The following is a 22,717-nucleotide window of genomic DNA, read 5'->3' on the forward strand; positions in this document are numbered from 1 at the left end:
AAACAGAGCCCCAGTCCTGTGTGGAACTGAACTGGGTCAACAACCTGAATGCACTTGGAAGCAAATTCTCCCTCTCAGCCTCCAGATAAAAGCCCAGGCCAGCTGATACCTTGGTTTTGGCCTTGTGAGACCCTAAGCAGTGTATCCAGCCCAGCCCACTGGACTTCTGACCTCCAGAACTGTGACACAGAAAGTGGATGTTGTTTTAAGCCAATAGAAGTGGGTAGTAAACTGCTACAGCAGCAATATAAAACTAATACATCATCTCAGAAGTCACTTCCCTGAATCCTTCATTTTGCAAATGGGGAAACTGAGGCCCAGAAAGCAGAACACAGCAAAAAGATTACACAGCAAAAGAGCCCAAATGTTTCAGGCCAGTTTTCTTGCTCTCAGAGGGAGACTCAGGGATCTAAGCCCAACACTAAACCATGGAACACAATGAAAACCTTTATGAATGACCATAATCATGCTAGACATGGTGATTCAAATAGAGCCCACAAGCAGTTCCCAGCCTGCCTCCAGCTATCTGGGAGAAGAGGAGTCCACCCAGGCTGAACTTTATTTATATGAAATCCAGCTGCTCCTCTGGCCAAAGAGATAGGAATGGGACAAGCAGATGCTGACTCAGAGACCAGGATTCTGGAAAGCCACAACCTAGAGAAGGCTAGTCCTCCGGCCAAAGCCACCTAAATACATTACCTCCCAGCAATTAGCTCTAATTGGCCTATTCAAAGGACTCCAATTTATGCCTGTCACCAGGGCACTGCAGATCAGAAGCAACTTGAGAATGAAGCTCTGTGTGCTGAGTACCTGCCTCTCCAGCAATAACTGACAAACCAGACCCCAGCCTCAAAAGACGCTGTTACAGCCACACATTCCCCTTTTCCGGTGGGCGGAGCTCACATAATCCAGATAATTTAAATGGAGGCTGAAAAACAGCACGGGCTGATCTGATGAAGGAAACAAGGGCAGGGAGAGCCCAGGCCTGGAGTCCCCCGCACCTGACCTGCACCATCAGCCTCTGCACTCACCCAGGCTGGTGGCTTCAAGCTCTCACTTTCGTCACCCACTGCCACATACAGTCTGGCCACCATGTGCTAGCCCTCAGTCTTTGCACACTCCTGGCCCTTTATGACTGTGTGCCTGCCGTCTTTTCTGTTTGGAATGCCCTTCCCAGGCTTCTTCACTTTGCAGACTCTCGCTTGCCCTTTAAGCCCAGGTCAAATGTCCAACTGGAACCTGGCAAGCTCGTCAGGGAAGCCGTTTCTTGGCCACTCCTGTGTGGCCAGAACATCATTCATTTTCCTGTTGTACCTATAATAGCATCCAGTCAGCTCTTTAGGGACCTGCCGCCCACTGAGACCTTAAGTCTGAGCTTCGTCTGTGATTCCCCCAGCTCCCAATCTTACTGGCATGGAGTCGGTGCTCAATGAATGCTCCTTCAATTGATTTGTGTATTTCTTTCTAGACATGAGGCTCATGAATGTTTCCCAAGGTCAGAATTATATGTAGTAAAATCCCAGACTGTCTGGAGCCTGAGAAAGTCTGTGGCCTGGTACTCTCATTGCACAGCTGAGGAAACAGAGGCCCGGGTCACACAGGTGATGCCAGGACAGGTGAGGCACAGAGCAAACGAGAGCAGCAGGAGCTGGTGGTGGTGAGCCCCTGGGTACAGGGAGTGTGTAGAGTCCCATCTTCCTGAGGAGAAGAAAGGGCTTTGGCCCCAGGCACTAGCATGCCACCACCGACAGCTCAGGCTTCCTGCCTGAGGCTCTGGAGTCTGACAGACCTGCATGTAAATCCCAGCTTCTCCTCTTGATACCCATGTGGCCTTAGGCAAATCGCGTCCCTGCTCTGAGCCTTAGTTTCCTCATTTGTAAAATGGGAACAATGTACCTTTCTCATGGGTCCTTCCTGACCTTCTCTCTCTGTCTAAACTCCCTCTACTCAGTTAATTCCTCAGCATATTCAGGACCAAGTTCAATCTCATTTTCTTAGAGGTCTTTCTCAGCCACAAACAGGTCAGGGCACCTGTTAGAAGCTCTTAAAACTGCCTGCTGCCTGTACTTCTTGGGAGTGCTTAGCACAGTTGAATTTAAATAATTAACTGTGCAATCAGGCATTTCATATCAACCTGCCTCATTTCTCCTGTTGCTCAGGCACCCAGAGCAATAATGGAACTTTGGGGGTGGGAGGGTGGTGGGGGGATTCCTCATGCCAGAAACTGAGCAGCTGCTTAAACTCTGATCCCCGCTAAGCCACTGAGTCACTCCATGGCTCTGAACCCAGCCTTGACCTCTGGCCTCAGGCCTGCAAGGAAACTTGGATTTGGACCAGGGACCTCCCTAGAAACCAGATGCAATATCTACAAGGAGCTTCCCGGGAGGGGAGTGCAGGTCCACAACAATCTCTAGCAGCATGATGTCACCCTCCTTTCTTCTATTATCACCCAGAGCAGCTCCAGGTATTGCCCAGGTCCCACCACACCCAGCCCAGATCAGTCCCAGGGCCCAGCTTTGCTCACCTCAATCCCTGGCACAGTGCTTTGCAGCAGACACCTGACTTCTTAAGTGCGACTGCCACTTGCAGGCTTTGTGAGTGGACAAACCTCCTTCAGCCTCCAGTTCTCTTCCTGCTCCTCATCACCCCTCCCCTGGTATTTTCCCAACCCTCAGTCTATAGGGACCTTCTCCTGCTGCACTTTCCCAGACCCTTTCTTCATAATAGGTACAATCAGAGCAATAACCACAGTTAGAGTCACTGAGAACCTATTTCACGCCAGGCCCTGTACCAGGCCCTTGGCACGGGGTACTGTTAGCCATTAGATACCTGCCACCGCTTCTTATCCCCATTGTACAGTGAGGAAACGGAGGAGCTTCCCAGGAAAGTGCACAGAAAATAACTCTGTCTCACTACTCCTATTCTCCTTTTTAAATAAAAAAAAAAGAAAAATTTGCTTCAGAAGGTCTTTGCTTAACTTTTGCTTTGAATCAATGTCTTGCCTGCTCTGAACGGTGGTTGTTGGGAGAACCAATACAGCAAACAAGCACGGAAAAGCTTTGGAAAGTGTGAAGTGCAGAGCACCAGTATATGTCTGCCACATCAACATTTCATGACTTCCTGAGCTTTCTGGGTTTTCTAGTCTAGCTTTCTGGCCCACAGAGGACTCCCCAGGAAGGCTCCTGTGGCAGCAGTTCACCCAGCCCCTTGGCACACACCCACAGTGAGGGTGAATCACTGCCTCCTAAGGTGAGGCAGCTCCTACAGAAGCACACTGCTCAGCGGAGCCAGGACCTGCCTGCCTGTGCCCTCCCTGCAGGTCCTGGCGCTGGGTTCCGCTCTCAGACCCTGTCTGTGTCCTGCCTCTGCCCCACTATACCTTGAAGCCTCAGTTTCCTCACCTATAAAATGGGGGTGATAATCAGTGAAATAATGTACATCAAGTAATGATGTATATAAAATATTGGTAGGTGGGGGAACATCCTGAGTATTGCTCCCTTTCCCCATTCATGTCATTCATTTCATATCCATTCTTGTAAAACCCCTTGTGAGGGGTTTTTTACAAATTCAGGAGTTAATGATCCAATAGTTATTTACCCCTAAACTGCTTCATAACCTGACACATTTTCCTCCTCAAATAACAAAGGTCTCTTTTTTAAAGATAAGCAGCACCATTTCTTCACTTTTCCTACTGTGTCTGAGGGCACAGGTTTTTGTAAATCACTGATTAAATTATTGGTGAAAAAGACATAAATATGTACACCTGAAACATACACTTATTAAAAGAAGACTGCCCAGACTGTATGAGATGAGGTGGGGTTTTCAAACTGCATTCCTCAGAAGACCTAGGCTTCCATGGGCAAGAAGTCACAAACATCTGCTTTGACTTTCATGGACACAGATACCGCTACAGTGTTAGTAATGACAGCTAAAGTGTGCTGGGGACCCAAAATGCACTGCACCCCAGCTACATTCCTTGTAAATGCTCAGTCAAAACTCACAACCTCTTGAGGTTGAAGTAGGTAGTGTTTGCTTCCCTGTTGTTACAGGTGAGATGGCTAAAGCACAGAGAGACTGAATAATTTGCCCAAGGACACACAGCTAGTAACTGGGATGTGTACCAAGCCACCTGCTCTAGAAAACATGCTCTTAACCCCCACAATATAACACTTGACATAATAATTGCCCCTCCTTAGGCTGTAAGATCAGCACCGGCATCCCTAACTCCCAATTTCCACCGTTTCCATTCATCATGAAAATCTCATTAGTTGACTTCCTGTGAAGTATTAATAATTGGAGAGAATTAGAGTAACAAAGCCTTGCCTTCTACATGGGGGTTCCAAGTAAAATTTCACTTGAAATGGTTCCTGCTGCAACAGAACCTTTGGAAACCAGTGAGATTAAATGTATGAGGGAGCCCCGAAGGAGCCCCAACTAACCAATCTGCCCATCTTCTTCAATGTGGCCAGGCCCCTGGCTCCAGAAGGGGGGACACTTGCCCTCTCCCGAGGCAGGCAGAGCCCAGGGGCTACCACCCCTCTGAGCGCTGCCTTCTCAGCAGGGGAGCCTTTCAGCATTTCAGTACTTTAGGATTCAGATGCAGTGGGCTTTGGGCATGAAAAATGCGTTTCACTGTGCGGGGGGGGGGGGGGGGGGCACCTTCTGGATGTTGATTTCTTCCTCAAGTCTTCTGGGGCCTCTCCAGCCTCAGGCGCTGGACACCTTCCAGGGGCTGCTGAGGTGGTGCCTACAGCAGCCCACCTATCTTCTCAGAACTCTATCTGCCCAGTCAAAAATGATCCCAAGAGCTCAGAGTTCCTTGCCTGTGCAAACCACAACACGCTCCTGATAGATTCTGGTATTCCCTCTGCCTGTGCTTATTCACTGACCATGATGGCGAGCTCACTGTCTCGCAGGACATCCCAGTCGGACACATCTCTCAGGGGGAGAACACCTCATCATAACGGAGTAGAGCAGAACTTAAGGCATCAGAGCAGATTCTGTAAGGCATGACTGCGTGTGTGCATTTGTGTTGTTTTCTTAATTAAAATCATACAAGCAAGCCTGAATTTTCAAGTATTTGGGTCATGCCTTGACCTGGAGAAAACTTCTCTTGGGCTCCATCCAGGGCTTCAGGCCAACCCCATGCACAGAGAGGATGGGTCTGTTTACATAGAGACCAGGCACATCATCCCTCAAAACAATCACAACCCTGAGACATTCATCTTGCAGGAAAACAGCCAAAGACATAGGCCTAAGACAGGGAAACACTGCAGTTCACAGCTGCAGGCTCAGAATTCCCCGACACATGGCTCAGTGGCTGCCTTCATCTCTTGGAGGCTGGAAAGTCTCGGGTCATCCTCAAGGAGCCAGATAAAACACATTAATTCATCATGCAGAAATTATTATGAGTTCTTTGTCCTGTTGACCTGGAGAATCATGAGCATGGATGATAAATTCCCCAAGGGCCCTTGCTGAACCTAGCCAGGCAATCTAAGGAAGTGTCAGCCTCCTGCACAATATCCTCCTTTTGATTGTTACAGTGCAAGAGTATGCGCTGCTCTCTCTGTTTATAGTTTTTACATCATCCCCTGGCCATGTGGATCTAAGCAAGTGGACGGTCATTATAGGCTGACCATTCTGAATGCCTATAACAAGGACATTTCCATTCTGAAGATTCAGACCCCACTGCATGTCCTCACCTTTGACACCTAGAAGGCCAATTCCAGTTGGGGAGTTCTCAAAGGGGGTGAACCAGCAGAGGGAAGAACCTATACCTAGAGACACCCTCCTTCTGGTCCTAGACCTCACTTATTGGCTTACGAGTCCTGTCACTACTCTGAACCTCAGCTTCCTCTTCTATTAAAAAAACAAAATGGAGTGACTATTCCCAAAGGGGCATTCAGCAAATTAACTGAAATGATGCACAAAAGTGAGAATGAACCTCACGCATAATTGAGAGCACAAGTGCTGGAAGCTGCCTGGGCTAAAATCCTGGCTCTGCTGCTAACTAGCTATATGACCTTGGGCCCTTTACTTAACCTCTTTAACCTTCTTTAACCTTAGTTTCCTCATCTGCTGAGTATAGAATTTTTAAGAAGTATCTATGTGGCAAGGTGGTTTTTCAGATTAACTGAGTTAATAGATACAAAGGGTATAAGGCAGTGCCTGCCATACACTGAACACTCCATAAAGCCACACGTACTGCAGTGCAGAGCCGTGTATGTTCACTTCAGCTCCCAGCAGCAAGTACAGGACTGACAGTGTGAGTTTTTAATACCTGGCAAAGCCGTTGTAACGGGTATTATCTCTGCCTCCTCATGACAGCTCAGTGATGAAGGGCACACTGTGCCCCTTCAACAGGTGAGGAAACTGAGGCTCAGATCAGATGACAAGGTTAAGGGGCAGAGCCAAGCTTGAGCTCATTCTCTCTTCTTGCCACACCATGCTGCTTCTCTGGTTCTGTTACCTGTGCCACCTAAATGCCACCAACCACCCTGAGAACCCCTCCACTAGGGAGCTGCTGCGTAGCCAGAGGGGTCTGGTTTATTCTGCTCTGCATGACTGCAGTAGCTGCAGCCGGGAGGCCATCACACTACAGAAATGAAGATGCTGAGCCCTGTTGCCATAGCCAGGTCCCTGGGCATTTACACACCTCACTGTGCTGGCTTCTTTTCTTCTAGTCCACCCCACACAGCTGACAATGACTGTGCTAGAGCACTAGCCGATAGTGTTGCTCCCTTGCTCTAAAACCTTCAATAGCTCCCTGTGGCTCACAGATCAAATTAGTTCACAAAGGGAATACAAGTCCAAAGGCCGTACATTCATTTCCAAGAACCTCCCACTCTTATCACCTCCTTCCCCTCCTCTGGTGTGGCTGGGTCAGTCTCCTCTCAGTCCCCTGGGCCACCACCCTCTTCTGGAAAGAGCATTTAGATGGAGCATTAGAACCATTGTCTCTAAGCCATTCCAGAGCAGTCACAGGGGGACAGGGACCTAAGACCCGGATCTCAAAAATCACATAACCAGGGACAGAGCTGGGACCAAATTCAAACCTCTAATTTATGCTTCCAGAACCGTTTTGAGTATCAGCATATATTCTGCTGCATTTTCAAGTTATTTGTTGAGCTGATACTAAATGTAAGAGTCCTATGAAATGGTGTGGAGAGTTCAGATCATTCAAACATTTTGGAATCCTAATGCTTCCATACAATGGTGCCTATTAAAATCAAAATCTTTTACAAGGCCTTGCCACCCCACACCCCATCATTCTCTACTCTAGCCATGCTGGCTCCAGGCCCCCCCCACAAACCCCACAGGGGCCTCCAGCCTCTGGACCTTTGTCCCTGCTGCTCTCTCTGCCTGCAATGCCCTTCCCCTTGATGATGTCTGATCATCATTCAGGTTTCAATTAGATGTCACCTCCCTAAAGAAGCCTTCCCTGACCACCCTAAAATGTCTCTTCCACCAGTCACTTTCTACCACATGCCTTTTTCTTTTCCACAAAAGAATCATCTCACCACAAAAGAATGACCTGTTTGTCTATGATTATCTCATTTACTTATTAGTATGTTCACTGTCTGCCTCTCTGCAGGGGGATATTAGCTCTGCCAGAGCAGGACCTAATCCGTCTGCTCCCTCCTGTCGCCAAAGCTCACAGAACCGCACCTGGCACACAGGAGGCACTTGATGCAGATACACTGAAGAAACGTACAAATACAGAGATGGTTTTTCTCTCTGGCTGCATCCTGTGCGTGATGTGCTCATCGCCAACCCTGAGGCAGGGAGCAGTGGGTGAGGCCCAGGGAATCAAGTCCCATCCAAACCAGGCTGGAACAAAGCCTCCACTCCTCCGCTGGGGCACAGCTGGCCAAGGAGACCTGCTGCTGACATTTCACCAAAGAACTCATGCAACAAGACTGTCTTCTATTAGTGAGAATTATTTTCACACCTCCCACGGGGGGATACCCTGACTTTATGAAGGTAAAACCGCATTGTGATTAACACTTAATCAGGATTTCAGCTGTATTACAGCTCTTCAAGGGAAAAAAAATAGTTGGGGGCCTTAATATCACACTAGTAAATGTTACAGTAGGTGTGTTCCTGACATGATTTTCTTATTATAGTCCTTCCCTGTAAATTTTATTGCATTTAATTAAAAATTATTACTAAAAGAAACAGCTGCAGATGGTCTTATTTTAAGTCAGAAAATTAAAAACTGAATATTCTCATCAGTCAATTTCAACAAGAAGCACAGCCACACATTAGGAATGTGATGGTTTTGAGATGATAATAATTTTTATGGCATTTCTAGGTCCTTTCAGTGAAACTTAATGAAAGCTCTGCATGAGTTAATTTGTCAAATACATAATAATAGGAAGGCTCCCAATTTACAGGCAGATGTGAAGATATGAACAAATACAATGGCTAGGATGTGCCAAAACTCCAGCCATGCAGCTCTCAGCACCAGTGGCATCAGTCAGCAGGAGGCTCGGTTGAGGCTCCGCTGTACACCCACCCAAGGACTTAGAGCTGCAGCTGTAAATCACCTTTGTTTTACAACCATGCATATTTGTTGCTGCACCACTGTCTACAGTTGTAAAAAATACAAGTTAGGTTTCACTCTCTCTCAGGGAATCTCTTCAGCAAAATATTTATGGCATTCTAAGGATGCAGGGGGTGTGCCAGGGGTTGGGCAGGGTGGAAAGAGGGGCTCTTAGGCCTGACTCGGTGCTGCATTTCCAAATTTTAATTGCAGCTGCTGTCCTTGGTATGACTGCCCATTCCATTACCCACCTTCCAACTTTGTTACGACTTGTATCCTTCCACTTTATTTTCAGGACTGAATTCTTACTGTTTCTTGCTGTGTCTTTTACTGGAAACCCACTCAGATCTTTTACATATTTGGGACTGGACAGACTATAACAGAAATGTAAGGACAAGAAGAGAAAAGCAAAGGCAGACCAAGCTAGCCGTGGAGTTGCTCGGTACTGGAGAACTGGGCTGCTGTGCACATTCTGGGAGCACCCCCCTCCCATGCCGCCTGCCACAGCCCTGCTTGCTCTTCATTTTCTCTAGAGGGGCTATTGCAATGGCCTCTAGACTAATCTCCCTGCTTCCCAACTTTCCAGCCCCTCCGCTCTCCACCGGCTGGGGAGGAGCTGGTGCCAGTCCTCCTCCCCACCATGGCACACCCCTGCTGAAAGCCCCCCAGGGCCTCCCCAGCCCCAGAGGGAATGGCCTGACTCAGCAGGCCAGTGTACAAGGCAAGGGGAGGCCCGGCCAAGTGTGCCTCTCCAGCTTCATCCCCCAGACGGCGCACTGAGCTCCGTCTGATTACATCACAGTCCTTTCTGACTCCCAGACTCACACTTTGTGCTCCTCCTAGACTGTCTGTCTCCAACGTGAACTCCTGTTCCACTGGCAGTACCCGCCTCGGTGTCCCCCAGATAGTCAAGGCTCCCCCCTGCCTCTCCTCCAGAACTGTCTGGATGGGCCTCTACCAAAGCCTGCATCACGCTAGGTCCCAGCGGCCTCCACCAGCCTTCCGCCCCGCCAGCCAGAAAGGCCTCGAGGGCAGGCACCTTCATCCCGCTGGTGCCTGGACTAGTAGCTGACATGTAGATAGATGCTGGACAAATGTTGGCAGGGTGAGTGAGTGCACCCTGTGAGCTGGGGCAGCATTCTACTGTAAGAACTAGAATTAGAAAAAACTGGTGTTTGAGTTTAGTCCTTAGACTTTTCAACCCAACTGCTTCCTATAGTCTCCATGTCTGTAGATGGGAACTGTCTGCCAGAATAAAGATATCAAGGTAACTTATGAACTAAGATTAGGTCATTTTCATTGCAGTTTTACCTACTAAAACAAGAGTACTATGTTTCTCTACATGCTCTCACATAGACCTTTCTCCTACCTCATATGTCAAAATCCTACTTTTCCTTCAGTGTCCATTCAAACGCCACCTCATCCATGGTGCCATTGCCCTCCTTTGGACACCTGTTCTTCAGGTCCTAAGCATTTTCTACCCGGCATTTCAGGGACTTGGGTCTGAGTGCTTTTCCTACTCCCCAACTATAAGGTCAGTGATGGTACCTGGTCCACCTCTCTCCTTCCACACTTCACTTGGCACAGTTCCTTACCAGAAATACTCATTTCTCCAATGGTCACTATCAGTTAGCCAAATCACTGAGTTACCTGGATGCTTCCACTCCTTATTCTCTAACAGGCTATACAATTTTAGGCCAATCAACAAACTGTTGAGCATGTAATTTGAGTTGCATTCCAACAATAAACAGCTCTGGAAGGACCCTGGGCTGGGAGAAGAGAGTCATGAAATGTTGGAGCTCCACCTTCCAGAGCTCTCCCTGGAAGACACAAGCACTCCTGTACTGCAGCTCTTGGGTGGGCTGACCATCTGAAGCTCCCTTAATGAGCAGTGTGATCCCAAACAGATGGCCTGCTCCAAAGCCAGAGGTCCTGGTGGCTCTGCAGGCACAGCTGGTCACAGGAGGGCAAGGGTCCCCCACCATGGCCCTAGGGAAGGGAAAGATGTCTGAGTAGCTCATTAGCAATTCGAGGAAAGCCTGTCAGTCTTCCTGATGAGCTGTCAACGGATGCACAAAACCCCCAGCAGCCTTCGGGAAAGCAAAGCCTCCTTCCACCCTTCCTCAAGCCCTCTGGGGCAACAAGCAAAGCAATGTGTGGTGGTGGCTGGCTGGCCTGTCTTCTGCGCGGCAGACACTCTGCAGCTGCTGGACAAAGACCACCAGAAAACACGGCACTTTTCAATCACAGGAAACATGTAGTAGTGGAAAGGGTGGACTGAGTCAGAGAGACTTGGGTTCGAATCTTGGTTTGGCCACTTAGTACTTGTGTGACAGAGGACAGTTTATTTCACCTCACTGGGCCTCAGTTTTCTCATCTGGAAAATGGGGCATGGAAACTCTTCATATGTCTAACTAATTGTGAATTTCAAGAGAAATAACAGCAATAGTCTGGGTCACAGAGATAGGCATTTGTCCTACTATGGGTACAGAATCATAAAATTCCTGGAACTGCTGTCTTTGGTGTAAGATGCTGCAAATGACTCCAAATCAGTCTCACTCAGCCTGTTGTCAGCAGCCCTGACCCCACTGTGGGAGTTTGAGGTAACGCTGACGCCACCCCCAACAGCTGAAGCTTGCAAGTTCGTGGTCCCAGTTTTGCTAATGTGATGTCCTGCACACTGAATCAAACACACGCAGAACAGTCACAGGAAGGGGAGAAAGAGACCCCCACAGTGAAAGGACCAGATTCTCCATGACACCTCTGGACTCAAACTCAAATCCTGCATCCACTGCCATGTGACCTTGATCATGTCACTTAATAACAGCTAATACTTACTAATGATTTCACTATGTGCTATATTAACTCATTTGGCCTTAAAAACGTTAGGAGGCAGGCACTATTATCATTTACCTTTGCAGATAGAGAAATAGAGATACAAAGAGGTACGTAACTTGTCCCAGGTTACACAGAGAGTAAGTGGTGGAGTGCAGACTAAAAACCCAGGCAGCTTGGCTAAAGCCTGTGTGCTCAGCTGCCACGCTCTCACAGGCTCTCCCTGGGCTGCAGTATCATCTCTGAACATAAAAAGCCACCAAAAAGGCATCAAAAACAATATGCCTTAATGGTTGGAGAGAATGCTAGAGAGAGATGAGAACAAAAACAGTAGGACAACATACTCATGGTGAATCTAGGTGGTGGGTATATGGGCATTTGCTGTAACAACTCAACTTCCCTGTAAGTTTGGATATTTTCATAATGGGATGGGGATAAGTGGCATCAGGGATCTGTGTTGGGGTATAGTGCTGAGGGATTATGAAGTAGACTCATCATAATGCAAAGAAAAAAGCCACACAATTATGGGGAGCTCAACGAAATTCTTAGGACAAACCGATGGTGCAGTGTTTCACTTCAAATGGGAATTTAATAAGTGGATGCTAACACCTAGACTCATTTGTCGAAGACAGATGCAGCCCCTTGGTGAAGCTCAAAACTACCAGCTTGCATGGGATCATAAAACCCCTGGTCAGAACATGCATTTATTAAGCTCCTAGTGCATAACCAACATACTGAGGTATCGTGGGATATTCAGAAGTAACGACTAGGTTCCCCCAACCTTGAGTACTGACTGAGGACCTAAAACAGCCTGCTTGAAAAAAGTAAGAGGGTTGGACCACATTTCTCCACCTTTTTTTTTGTTTTTTGCATGAAGGTCAATTCAAGAAAAAAAGAATGCTTTGGGGGTACCCTTTAACCTAAAGAGTGATAACATGGGAAAGGTGTACGTAAGATAGAAGAGTCCTATTTTATAAGATAGAAGACTGTCAATAAGAATATCATTGCAGCCCCTAAAATGTTGTTATCTGTGTGTACAGTTTTCAAAGGAAGTAACTTCACAGAAGAAACTTTATCATCATCCACCAAGGACCTGAGCTGCTGCTCCGCTTCAGGGGTCTCTAAGGGCTCTCTGAATTCTATTATATATAGTTTCTTAAAGGGAGGTACTTTGAGTGGAAAAAGGACTTGGATTTAAATAACATTGAATCACACCACGAGAGAGTTATTCCCTTTTCAATCCTTTTGAGTCCTTCTGATTACACCAAAAAAGCCTCTGTGTGGTGCCGGGATGTCTTTAACACCGCTCCCTGCTTAACAAAGGGCTCAGGCCTCCAGCTCACAGCCTTGGTAAGTAATAACCTCAAATGAGAATTTACCCTGGTTATTTTTTTTCTCTGTATCTTATTTGTACAACTACCTTCTATTTATGGTAACCGAGAGTGTTTTTTCCACTTCCCAACAGTGACATAAAATTTCTTTTCTAAATATTTTTTAAGTAAAAAAGATGGACTGCATTGAAGAAAACAGTGATAGAATACGTGGTCAAACAGAAATAGCAAAGGTGGTCCAGGAAAAGCAAACTGCTACTGAGAAATAGAGATCTGCTCCAATTCACCATTTTACAGATGAGCAAACTGTTGTCTAGCCTTTTCCAAGACCCCACAGCAAGTCAGTGACCATGAGGGCTTTGAATCCAGGTTTCCCCATGCCCTGATGCCCTATTTCAGGGCTGTTGATGTTTATTTTGGCTTCTGCCTCTGAGCCTCATACCGAAGCAAGGTGTGGGGCAGAACAAGCAGCAGAAAGAGGGAAGAACTGCCTCCCCACCCTCTTATTCCGTCCCATCCAACCTAAAGCCACCTAATTCTCCAAGTCCCCATTCCGGCGAAGAAGCAGTAGGGCCCCCAGCCCCATGGAGGTCCCTTATGCCTCAGCTTGAAGTGTCTGAAACCTCCCTTGCCCAGACCTGTTCCAGCCCCGAACAGGGATTTTTCTCCCCATTTGCTTGCACCTCTTTCATGCAGAAAGATGGAGAAAGCTTTGCTCACTGTTTGATGTCCAAGAGGATGTGGTTCCTGCATGGGAGATTAATCTCCATCAGTCTGGCCTTCAGTGAAATAGCATCAGAGTGGGGCAACAGCACTTTCGAGTCTGATGGTTCAAGATACTCAGCCATGAACCTAGACTGCAGCATCCAATGTGAGATAACATAAGGGAAGAACTAGCCCAGTGCCTGGCACACAGTAAGCAGTCAAGATATGGTAGCATTAGCATTTTCTCGAGTATTTTATTCCTTTATTGTCATGTTAATTTGGACAAAGGCATTTTTGTTTTTTTTGGACAAAGTACAGATCAAGGCAACAGGACTTTGCATACAGTCAAGCAGTGCAGGGGCTTGACTGAAAGAGGGTATGGCCCTGAGGCTGTGCAGTGCACGGTCCAAACAAGCAGACCTGACATCTCAGTGTAATTCACTGTAAACGCCTCAACCAGGTGTCAGGAAATCTGAGTCCTAGCACTGATTTCTCCATTAAATCCCTGAGAAGCCTTAGGCAAGTCCCTTTCCCTCTCTGTGCCTCCATTTCCTCCTCTGTAACAGGATCCAAGGTTGTCGAAGTTCCCTTTCTGCTATAAAATTCAGTGACTCTACAGAATCAGATTCCAATTTCTAAAGGGCTATCATACAAAACTGGAAATGAGCTCCCTAGCCTGACTGAGAGGGAAAAGTCAGCATGAGATAGGCAGGAATATTTCAGGGAGGCAGCTTTTGCCTGGGTTGGAAGGAAAAACTTCATCAGAATACCCAGCAACAGACGAGGCAACTCTGGGAGGTAGTGAGTTCCCCACGGCTTGAGGAATTCAAGCCCAAGCAGTGTTAGAGATGGGAAGTTTGGCCATAAACCGGAGGAGGTCCTCTCCAGCCTAGAGAGTTTGGTTTTGGAGCTGGTTTCATTTTCATCAGTGCTAGCAGGTGCCCAGCTAGGGCTAGGTCTTGTCAAACCCTGCTGCTAACTACTAATGCAATGAACTGTCAGCTCCACTGCTCTCACCCCCTTAGAGTCTGCACATGTCCACATTCCCCAAATTAAACTCGCCCCTCCAGCAGGGCTGGTGTTTACCTTTGCTGCAGCCCTTTCAGCAGGGAGTAGATGCAGCCAGGGTGCGGAACCAGGTAAAAAAAAAACCTCAGGAGAATAAACCATACAAACACTTCTAGCACCTATACTCCAATGAGCCCTAATGCTAATTGCAAATCATTCTTATCTATCCATTACTGCAGGTCCCTTGGGAATTCCTAGCAGCAACAGCCTGTGTGGGAATAGGTCATGACGCTTACATGGAGGAAAGAATCAGGCTACCCTTTAAAACCACCACTGTTTGGCTTTCACTCGTTCAGATTAGGCACCTCCAAAGAGCATCCGTGGTTGAGGCTGAACTGCATTGCCTATAAGATGCATCCACAATGTACAAGGAATAGGAAGATTTGGTAATTACCCATTTGGGATGATCAATAAAGGCATTCAGTCAGTCTTGGGACAGTGGGGTCAGAAAATCCCTGCTATTGTCAGTAATTTCAGTATTCCGCTCTCATAACCAGACTGAATGAGTCCAAAAAGAAAAAAATCAGCTTGGGTGCACCTCCTAAAGACTTCTATTCAGAAATTTAGCTCAGGGAACCCTTAGCCTTTCAAACAATTTAAATAAATTGCTGCTTCTCATTCCCTTGAATAGAGTGTATGTTTACACAATAAAAAGGTATCAATCTCAATTTAGGGTATTTTCCTGATAGTGAAAGATATTTAGCTTGGCAAAATTCTGTAACATTCTCTCTTGGTGACTTTCCCAGAGGGGAGTGGCAAAGCCATCTACCTAGGAGATGAGAAACATTTCCCAAATAATGGAAATACAAACGCTTACATTTGTACCACATTTGGCATTTTAGACAACACTTTCACAGAAATTATCTACTCGGATCTTCTCAAACCCTCTGTGAGGGAGCATGAATCCCACTTCACAGATGCAGTAACTGAGGCTCAGGGAGGTAAAGCCACTCACCCAAGTCACACAGCTAGAAAGGAATAGAGCCTTAGGTTGAAAAGCCAGTCCACTCTGTCCCCTGCACCTGAGCTTGCCGCTCAGATAGTTACACCTGCCCAACAACAAAGAAAACAGAACTTCACAGTACCTTTCTGCATCCTGGTCTATGCTCTGCTGTTTGCTCTCGAAAGCGTTGAAGCTGCTCATGTCCACATAGCCATCGTTTTCATTGGCCGTGGACAGGGCTCTGCTCTGATCTTCAAACAGCTTTGTAAACGTCCCGGCCCTCGCAGGCCTCCGGGGCGGAATCTGGATATTCTCATAGTCCGAGTTCATGGCTGGAATGTTCTCATAGTCCGAAGTGTCGGCATTGGGGAATGAGATGGACCGTGGCTTGGTCAGGGGCAAGGGCAGAAAGGGAGGCCGGGAGCGGTCTTCAAAGGACTCCACCCTGGACACCGTCCTGCTGAAAGGGACGCCTTTCCTCTTACCATCCCTGTAGAAGATGAGGGAGGAGGGCGACTCGGAGGCCCGGAGCTTGCCAGTCCGAGCCTGCAGCTGGGGCGAGTTGCTGAGGCTCCTCCGGTCAATTTCCAGAAGCCTGGAAGGCCCGTGGTAGCTGGATTCTGAAGAGGACCTGGAAGAGGACACGTTGACATCCACGTGCACTTTGCTCTCTGTCTTCTTTTTGAAAGTCAGTGCCAGGAAACGCTTAAAGGACGACTTCTTCTTCTTGGTGTACTTGTCCAGGGGCTCGCTCTCGATCAGCAGGGATGGGGAGCTCTTCGTGATGGGCTTTTTGGTGATGCAGGCCAGATTGAAAGGGGGTGGGATGTCGACCACAGAAGACGGTGTGGAGGTGCCACTGGATGGGAGGTGGTTCTGGTGGGAGAAGCTCCCGGAGGAGCCGATCACACCAGGCAGTGAGAGGCTGTCATCCCTCCTTTTGATCCTGTGGTCCTCTAAGCTGGATGCCTCCGGCTCCCGGGACAGGGAGACGGGAATCTCTCTGCCTTCCACGGAGAATGACCGAGGGTACAATGTGAAGGCTCTGGGTTTGGCCGGCAAGGCCCTGCCGGCTTCCAGCGGCTTCCCCTCCAACGACAGAACCGTCTTTCGTGCTTCCTTGGTGGCACCTCCGATGCTAATGGCTGACAAGCCAGCTTCTGGCCCGGTTTCTTCCGGGACAGTTTCAGGGACATAGCCTGCCATCTTCCCAGAGTGCGGCCTGGCCCTCGGGATGGTGTTCTTCCTGTCGATGGCGGCCAGCCCACCCTCAGCATCCGAGGTCATCTCCTCCTTCGTGCCGTGACCATCCTGGGCAGCCTGTGTGCCGGGCTTCTCTTCCTCCCCGGGGTCAGCCCCATACAGCGGGCCGACTCCCATCTCATAGGGGCTGGCGAGTGCGTCGTCAGCAGGATCCTCGCCCTCCGGCATGACCACCACGTCAGGGACAGAGGGGCCCTCTGTGGCACCACCCTGCAGGAAGCCACGCTGACCATGCAGCGCCCCAGCCCCGGGGGCCTGCTCCACACATTCTCTTGGCTGTGCTTCCCGCTTGGACTCTATGCCTTTTGCAGGCTCTGGAAAGGGGGAGTAGCTTTCACTACAGAAGGAGGTGCTCTCGGTTGGGAAGAACTCATAGGGACTTGCTGACAGTGAAGTCACAAAGTCATCCACACACTCATTCTCGAAAGGAACGATCTGGCAGCTGTCCTCGGCAGGTTCCTCCTGCACAGGGTCTTCACCTTCCCGGGGGTCTCCTCCTGCCTCCGGGGTGGCTGCCATTCCTTCTTGACTGGTTTTCTCACATTGGTCAGGTGGTTCATCCTCATCACTGTGGTAGTCGCCGCCTGTGGCATCTTCACACTCCTCGGAGATTTGAGGGCTGTGGGTGCCTGCCTCTGCCTCCAGTTCACCCACAGTCAATCCATCATTCTCTGGGGGGGCCTCGCTGGCATCTTCAACATCCCCCTCGGCCAGCCCATCTGAATCCACACACTCGTCTGGTGCCCCTGGCTCTGCATGAGCGCAGCCTTCCTCACCACCCTCTTCTGCCCCCGGGGGTGTCCTGGGGGGCCCGGGCTCCTCACCAGGAGCTGGCAGATCTTCTAGATCAATGTGAGTCAGGATGATATGGCTCGGGAGCACCGCCTCTCCATCCCAGGGGCCCCTGTCCACCAGGCTGCCCATGTTGTGTCCTTCTACCAGCTGCACTTCTTCCTCACCTGTGAACTTCTGCTCCTCTGCACCCAGGTCAGGGACACAGTCCTCAAGAGTGATGGCTTCATCACTCTCTCCACTCAGCACCATGTCAGCTGGGGCTGCCACATCCTCAGCGGCTCCTGCCCCCTCCATGTCACACTCCCCACCTCCCTCCTGACACTCTTCTTCCCCAGTGGCATCCAGAGGCATCATGACTGCATTCTCTGCAGGGCCCCCATCCCTGGGTTCATCCTCTTTTGGGGGAGCCCCAGGGACCACGATGTAATCCTCATCCCCCTCGGATTCGGAGCACTCCGGGTTGGACAGGTGCTTTTCATAAAGCCCCCTGTCCACACACACCAACTTCCCGTTGCTGCACTTGTTCAAGCTGTTGATCATGTAGATGCTGGCTCTCCACTCGTTGGGGGCGGCCAGCCTGGGTTTAGGGGCGATGGGGGGTTTCGGCCCCCTAGACATGGAGTTGGGACTGTGAAGACTATCGGGCCGGGGTGATGAAGGAAATTTGGGTGCCGTCACTGGCGTGAGAGGACTGGCAGTCTTTGGCTTGGGAGCAACTGGTGGTTTTGGTGAATCTAAGGGATGAAAATGGAGAAAAGAAGGAGACAAAAGTACAATTACCTTTACTTCCACTCACTCAGTCTCCTACTTCCCATTTTTGAGAGCGAACACAGAAGATGATTTCCCGACCTGTGAGAACCCAGTCTGCTGTGCTCTGTCTCAGGTTTCTGCCCTCTACCGTCATCTTTAAAACTCCTTGACCTTGCACTAAAGATTCATTCTGTAAACAGACCTTTCTTCTATACATAGTCCAGCTAACAAAACCAAAATGAATGGTATCTTGTACCCCTCAAATAAAGGTGTCCAGATCATTGTGCTCAGCCTTTTAACATCTATGTATGAAATAACTTCTATGTGCCTGGTACCCACAAGTCAGTGCTGAACTTGACAGTCACCACCCCTGCTGTCCTCCCAGAGCTCACATTCATCCTACAGGTCATTCATTGCATACCTACTATGTAAACACATAGCATTGTACATGGTAGGGTCTTCTAGGGTCAAGAAGAGAAGAACACCTCTAGTTGACTTAGGGAGACAAGACTAACAGGACAAGTGGAGGACAGAACCACAGACCCTTGGAATAATATGACTCAATAGGCATTATCTCATTCCCTCAAGAATGCTACATCAAAGGTTTGGGCAGTGATATATGATTCTTCTGATGTATGATTCTCTGAATTCTATGTGCTTCAGGACTGGTTGGCAGCTAACTGCCCTGCATCCAAATTTCACAGGAGAAATTATGTGGCCTCTCCCAGCATGGATATTTGCAAAAGTCTCTTCCCCTATGGATGTCGAGGATCATGGCAGAATAACAGATGTGGTACAAACGGAGTTAGAGAAGCAAGAGTTGCCATGAATAGAGAACACCTCTTGGAGGTGATATTCCAGCTGAATTTTGCTGGGAGGGAGCTGGACAAGTAGAAGAGTCAAGGGAATGGTCACCCACTTCCAAGGTCAGCATCTCTCCTGCCACAAGCAAGCCCACACCTCCATGCCTTCTGCCTGTGCCTCCAAGCCCCTGGGCACACTGTGGGCAGCATGAGGAATGTCAGTTTCCAGGGATACAACTCCATCCTGACAGCTTGGCTTCAAAAGTGCTGCCTGGCATCCCAGCCCAAGGGTTAGGATGCATGAGTCTCCCCTTCAGCCAGTCTCATCTCTAGTTCCATCCCCACTAGGGCTGGGGTTTGACACAGAGCAGCCTCAGAATGCCAGCCTGGTGCACGACAGAAGCGAGACAGAGCAGAGGGCCTGGGACTTTATCAGCAAACTCTTCTCCCCCCTGCATTTGATTCCCAGTTAAATCCCTGTAGCACCTAACCCCAGCCATCTCTAATCTATGTCTGCCTGACAGAAATACAATGTGAGCCATGTTCATCATTACATGTGTAATTTAAATTTTTCTCATAGCCATGTTACAAAGTAAAAAAGAAACAGGTGAAATTAATTTCAACAATACATTTTTTTTTACTTTATATAACCAGAATTTTATCATTTTGGACATCATCATGTAATCAATGATTCATGTTTGGATCAACATGTAATAAATGTACAAAACTTATTAATGAGATATTTGACATTCTTTTTCATAAGAAGTCCTCAAACCCACATGTGTATTTTACATTCACAGTACTTCACAATTCAGACTGGTTGCATTTCAAGTGGTGGGCAGTGACATGTGGGTGGTGGCTGTGTACTGACCCAGCACAGCTCTAACTGATAGGAACCCCAATTTCAATATGTCTGAGGCCAAAGTCAGTATCATCTCCCCTAAACTGGCAGGACTGTGTACTTCCTTTGAGGAGACCCCAAAGGAAATAAAAAAGCCTGGAGCAGCAATAATATAGGTATATAAAACCCATGCACTCTGTTCCTGAAAGGGCCTGATTTCAGAACCTCTTTACTTGGGCTGTGCTCATAAATCTAATGAACCTGGCTCCCTGGTTTTCCAGTGCACAGCTAATGAGGAGGGCAGGGGAAGTTCTGAGTTAGAACAGGAGTACCGGCAGCTGTAAGATGTGACAGCTGACAGAGAGAAAGGGAGAGGAGAGGCACCAATGTCAAGACCTTAGAGACTAAAGCCCCCAGTGCATCAGCCTCTAACCTACACCTAATTCATCCCCATCAACACCAAGGCCAGCCACTGACATCCAGATAATAACCCAGAGTCTTCAAGATATGAGGGACTTTCCAACTCCTTGTTTCTGTAGGCAATCAGATATACATCCGACTCTAGAAAAATATCTGTTCAAATTGGTAAAAAGCAAACAACCAAACAACTGTTTGGAGCTTCAACAGCCAAGCTTCAGCTACGTGTTAATACGGAGTTACAGATTGAGCTTTTGGAGGCTGGTTGATCTGGGTTCAAATCCTGCCTCTGCCACTTACAAAGTATGAGACTCAGCCTCAGTTACCTCTTCTGTAAAATGGGTACTCTCCTACTCCCAGGAGGTCATTATGAAATTTAAAACATATATAATATATTAAGAGTGCTTAGCAGCAGGCCTTCACATAGGGGTACTCAATAAACAGTAGCTATTATTGCTCTAATAAAGGCAGTCTTTGCCTACCCCACAACTTCCCTGGTATAAGCCTTGCTCGCCACTCATATATTATGTGACATTAGCTTCAAGCTCTCAGCATCAGATGTCAGGTGTTGGCATGACATTATTCCTTGGGGTAGGGATCCTCATTTCTCATCTTTAAGAGGTAGTATTTCACAGGGGCACTACGAGGCCTGACAGAGAGACAGACAGACAGTGAAAAACGAGTGTCACCTTGGCTGCATCACCCCCCCCCACCCCATCCTTCATCTGATCATGCTATTGATCTGTGGGCGCCATCTCCTCAAGAAAGGTCACACTGGGTGTCTGAGGCGTGAGCCTGCAAGAAAATGCCTTCTCCACAGGAGCCCCTAGGAATGACAAGTATGGAGCATCCGTGCCCTGCTCCCAGCTCAGATCAGAGCACTTCACCGGCATCTCCCCTGAGATCCAAAGATACCTGAATCAGAAAGGCCTGGTGGCACCCCTCATTGAAAGATGAGGAAGCTCTGGCACAGAGAGAGCAGGCTGGCCCGGGTTACTCAGCACATCCAGAGCAAGGCCCAGCTAGTGTGGTTTCCTGCTTCCTGCTCCATTCACTTGAACCTCTGACTTCACCCTGTTGTCACTTAGCATTTCTTCTACGGTGGAGACTCAGGGTTCCAGTGAGGCAGAGAAGGGTAAAAGGCAGGGAAACTGAGGCCAGAGAGACCAGCAACAGCTAACTATGTGAGAAATTTACCTAAGGCTGAGTCCAGAGCTCAAAAGTACAAACTGACCATAAGGTGAATGGCTGGCTTTCATTTGCTCCCATCCAATTGTCTGCATCCAATTCAATTAAAGAGATATTTACTGAGCACCTACTATGTGCCAGACACTCATCTACATTCTTTGGCTACATCACTAAACAAAATAAAAACCCTGTTCCTTGTGGAGCTTAAATGCTATTGGTGGGAGATAAGCAATAAAAAGGGTAAGTGTATTACATATCATAGATGTTCACAAAGCCTATGGAAAAAGATTAGGAGTTGGAGATTTTTGCAGTTTTAAAGAGAGTGACCCAGGTAGACCTCACCGAGGGGACATTAGTGCAAAGATTTGAAAGAGGTGAGGGAAGCCAGGACATGTTTAAGGAGGCCAGAGAGGCTAGAAGTGAGCAAGCAAGAGAAGGGGAGAGGCAGGAGTGAGGTCAGAGGATTACGGGGAAGGTGCAGGTTATGCAGGACCATGAGCAGACGGAGGACATGCCCACTCTGGCTAATGTGTTGAAATAAACATAAATAGTGAGGATGGAGGTAGGGGGACCAGGGAGGAGGCTCTTGCAGTAATACAGGCAGGAGATGATGGAGGCTTGGACCATGTTGGTAGGAGTGGAAGTGGTTAAAAAAAAAGGGGGGGGGTGTCAGAATTCCAAAAATGAAGGTAAAGTTGGTGGGATTTGCTGACAGTTTGGACATGGGGTGTAAGAGAGAAGTCAGGGACAACATCAAAATTCTGAATTGGAGCAGCTGGAAAAGTGAAATTGCTACCAATTGAATTGGGGAAGGCTGCAGGTGCTGGGGAGGGAAAACTAGAAATGCGCATGTTAAATCCAAGTTACCTGTCACACACAGAGGTGGTGAAGTCAAGTGGACTCTTGGATGTACAAGTCTGGGTCCTAGCAGAGGCCTGGCTGGAAGGAGCCATCACAGAGACGGAATTTAAGGCACAAGCCTGGTGAGATTACCAGTGAATGCGTGTGGACAGAGGAAAAAGCAGGGCTAAGGAGTGAGCAAAGAAAAGGAGTGTGAGAGCTTCTAGCTCTGCTCCCTCCCAGAAAGGAAGGGGATAGAGCCCTTACCTTCAGTACATGGTTATCTGGGCCTCAGACCAATTCTGCCTGGAGACCCAGGGAAGAGGCAGCATCAGGGTGCACGCTCAAGGACAGGGAGGATTTTCATAATCAAAAAAGAGATTGGGTATTCCA

At 48.3% G+C, this 22,717-nt stretch overlaps 1 protein-coding gene across 4 annotated transcripts in view; it reads right to left on the bottom strand.

Moving 5' to 3' along the window:
- The window catches only part of FGD5 (FYVE, RhoGEF and PH domain containing 5), a 108,177-nt gene that overhangs the window by 81,841 nt on the left and 3,619 nt on the right, over positions 1 to 22,717 (bottom strand). For all 4 annotated transcript variants that reach the window (XM_037023792.2, XM_037023794.2, XM_037023791.2 and 1 more), the window contains exon 2: positions 15,570 to 18,219. In XM_037023792.2, the coding sequence (XP_036879687.2) occupies positions 15,570 to 18,219 (2,650 nt within the window). The remainder of the gene's footprint in view (positions 1 to 15,569; positions 18,220 to 22,717) is intronic.

This window comes from Manis javanica, chromosome 3 (genome assembly GCF_040802235.1).
Source record: "Manis javanica isolate MJ-LG chromosome 3, MJ_LKY, whole genome shotgun sequence".
Lineage (NCBI taxonomy): Eukaryota > Metazoa > Chordata > Mammalia > Pholidota > Manidae > Manis > Manis javanica.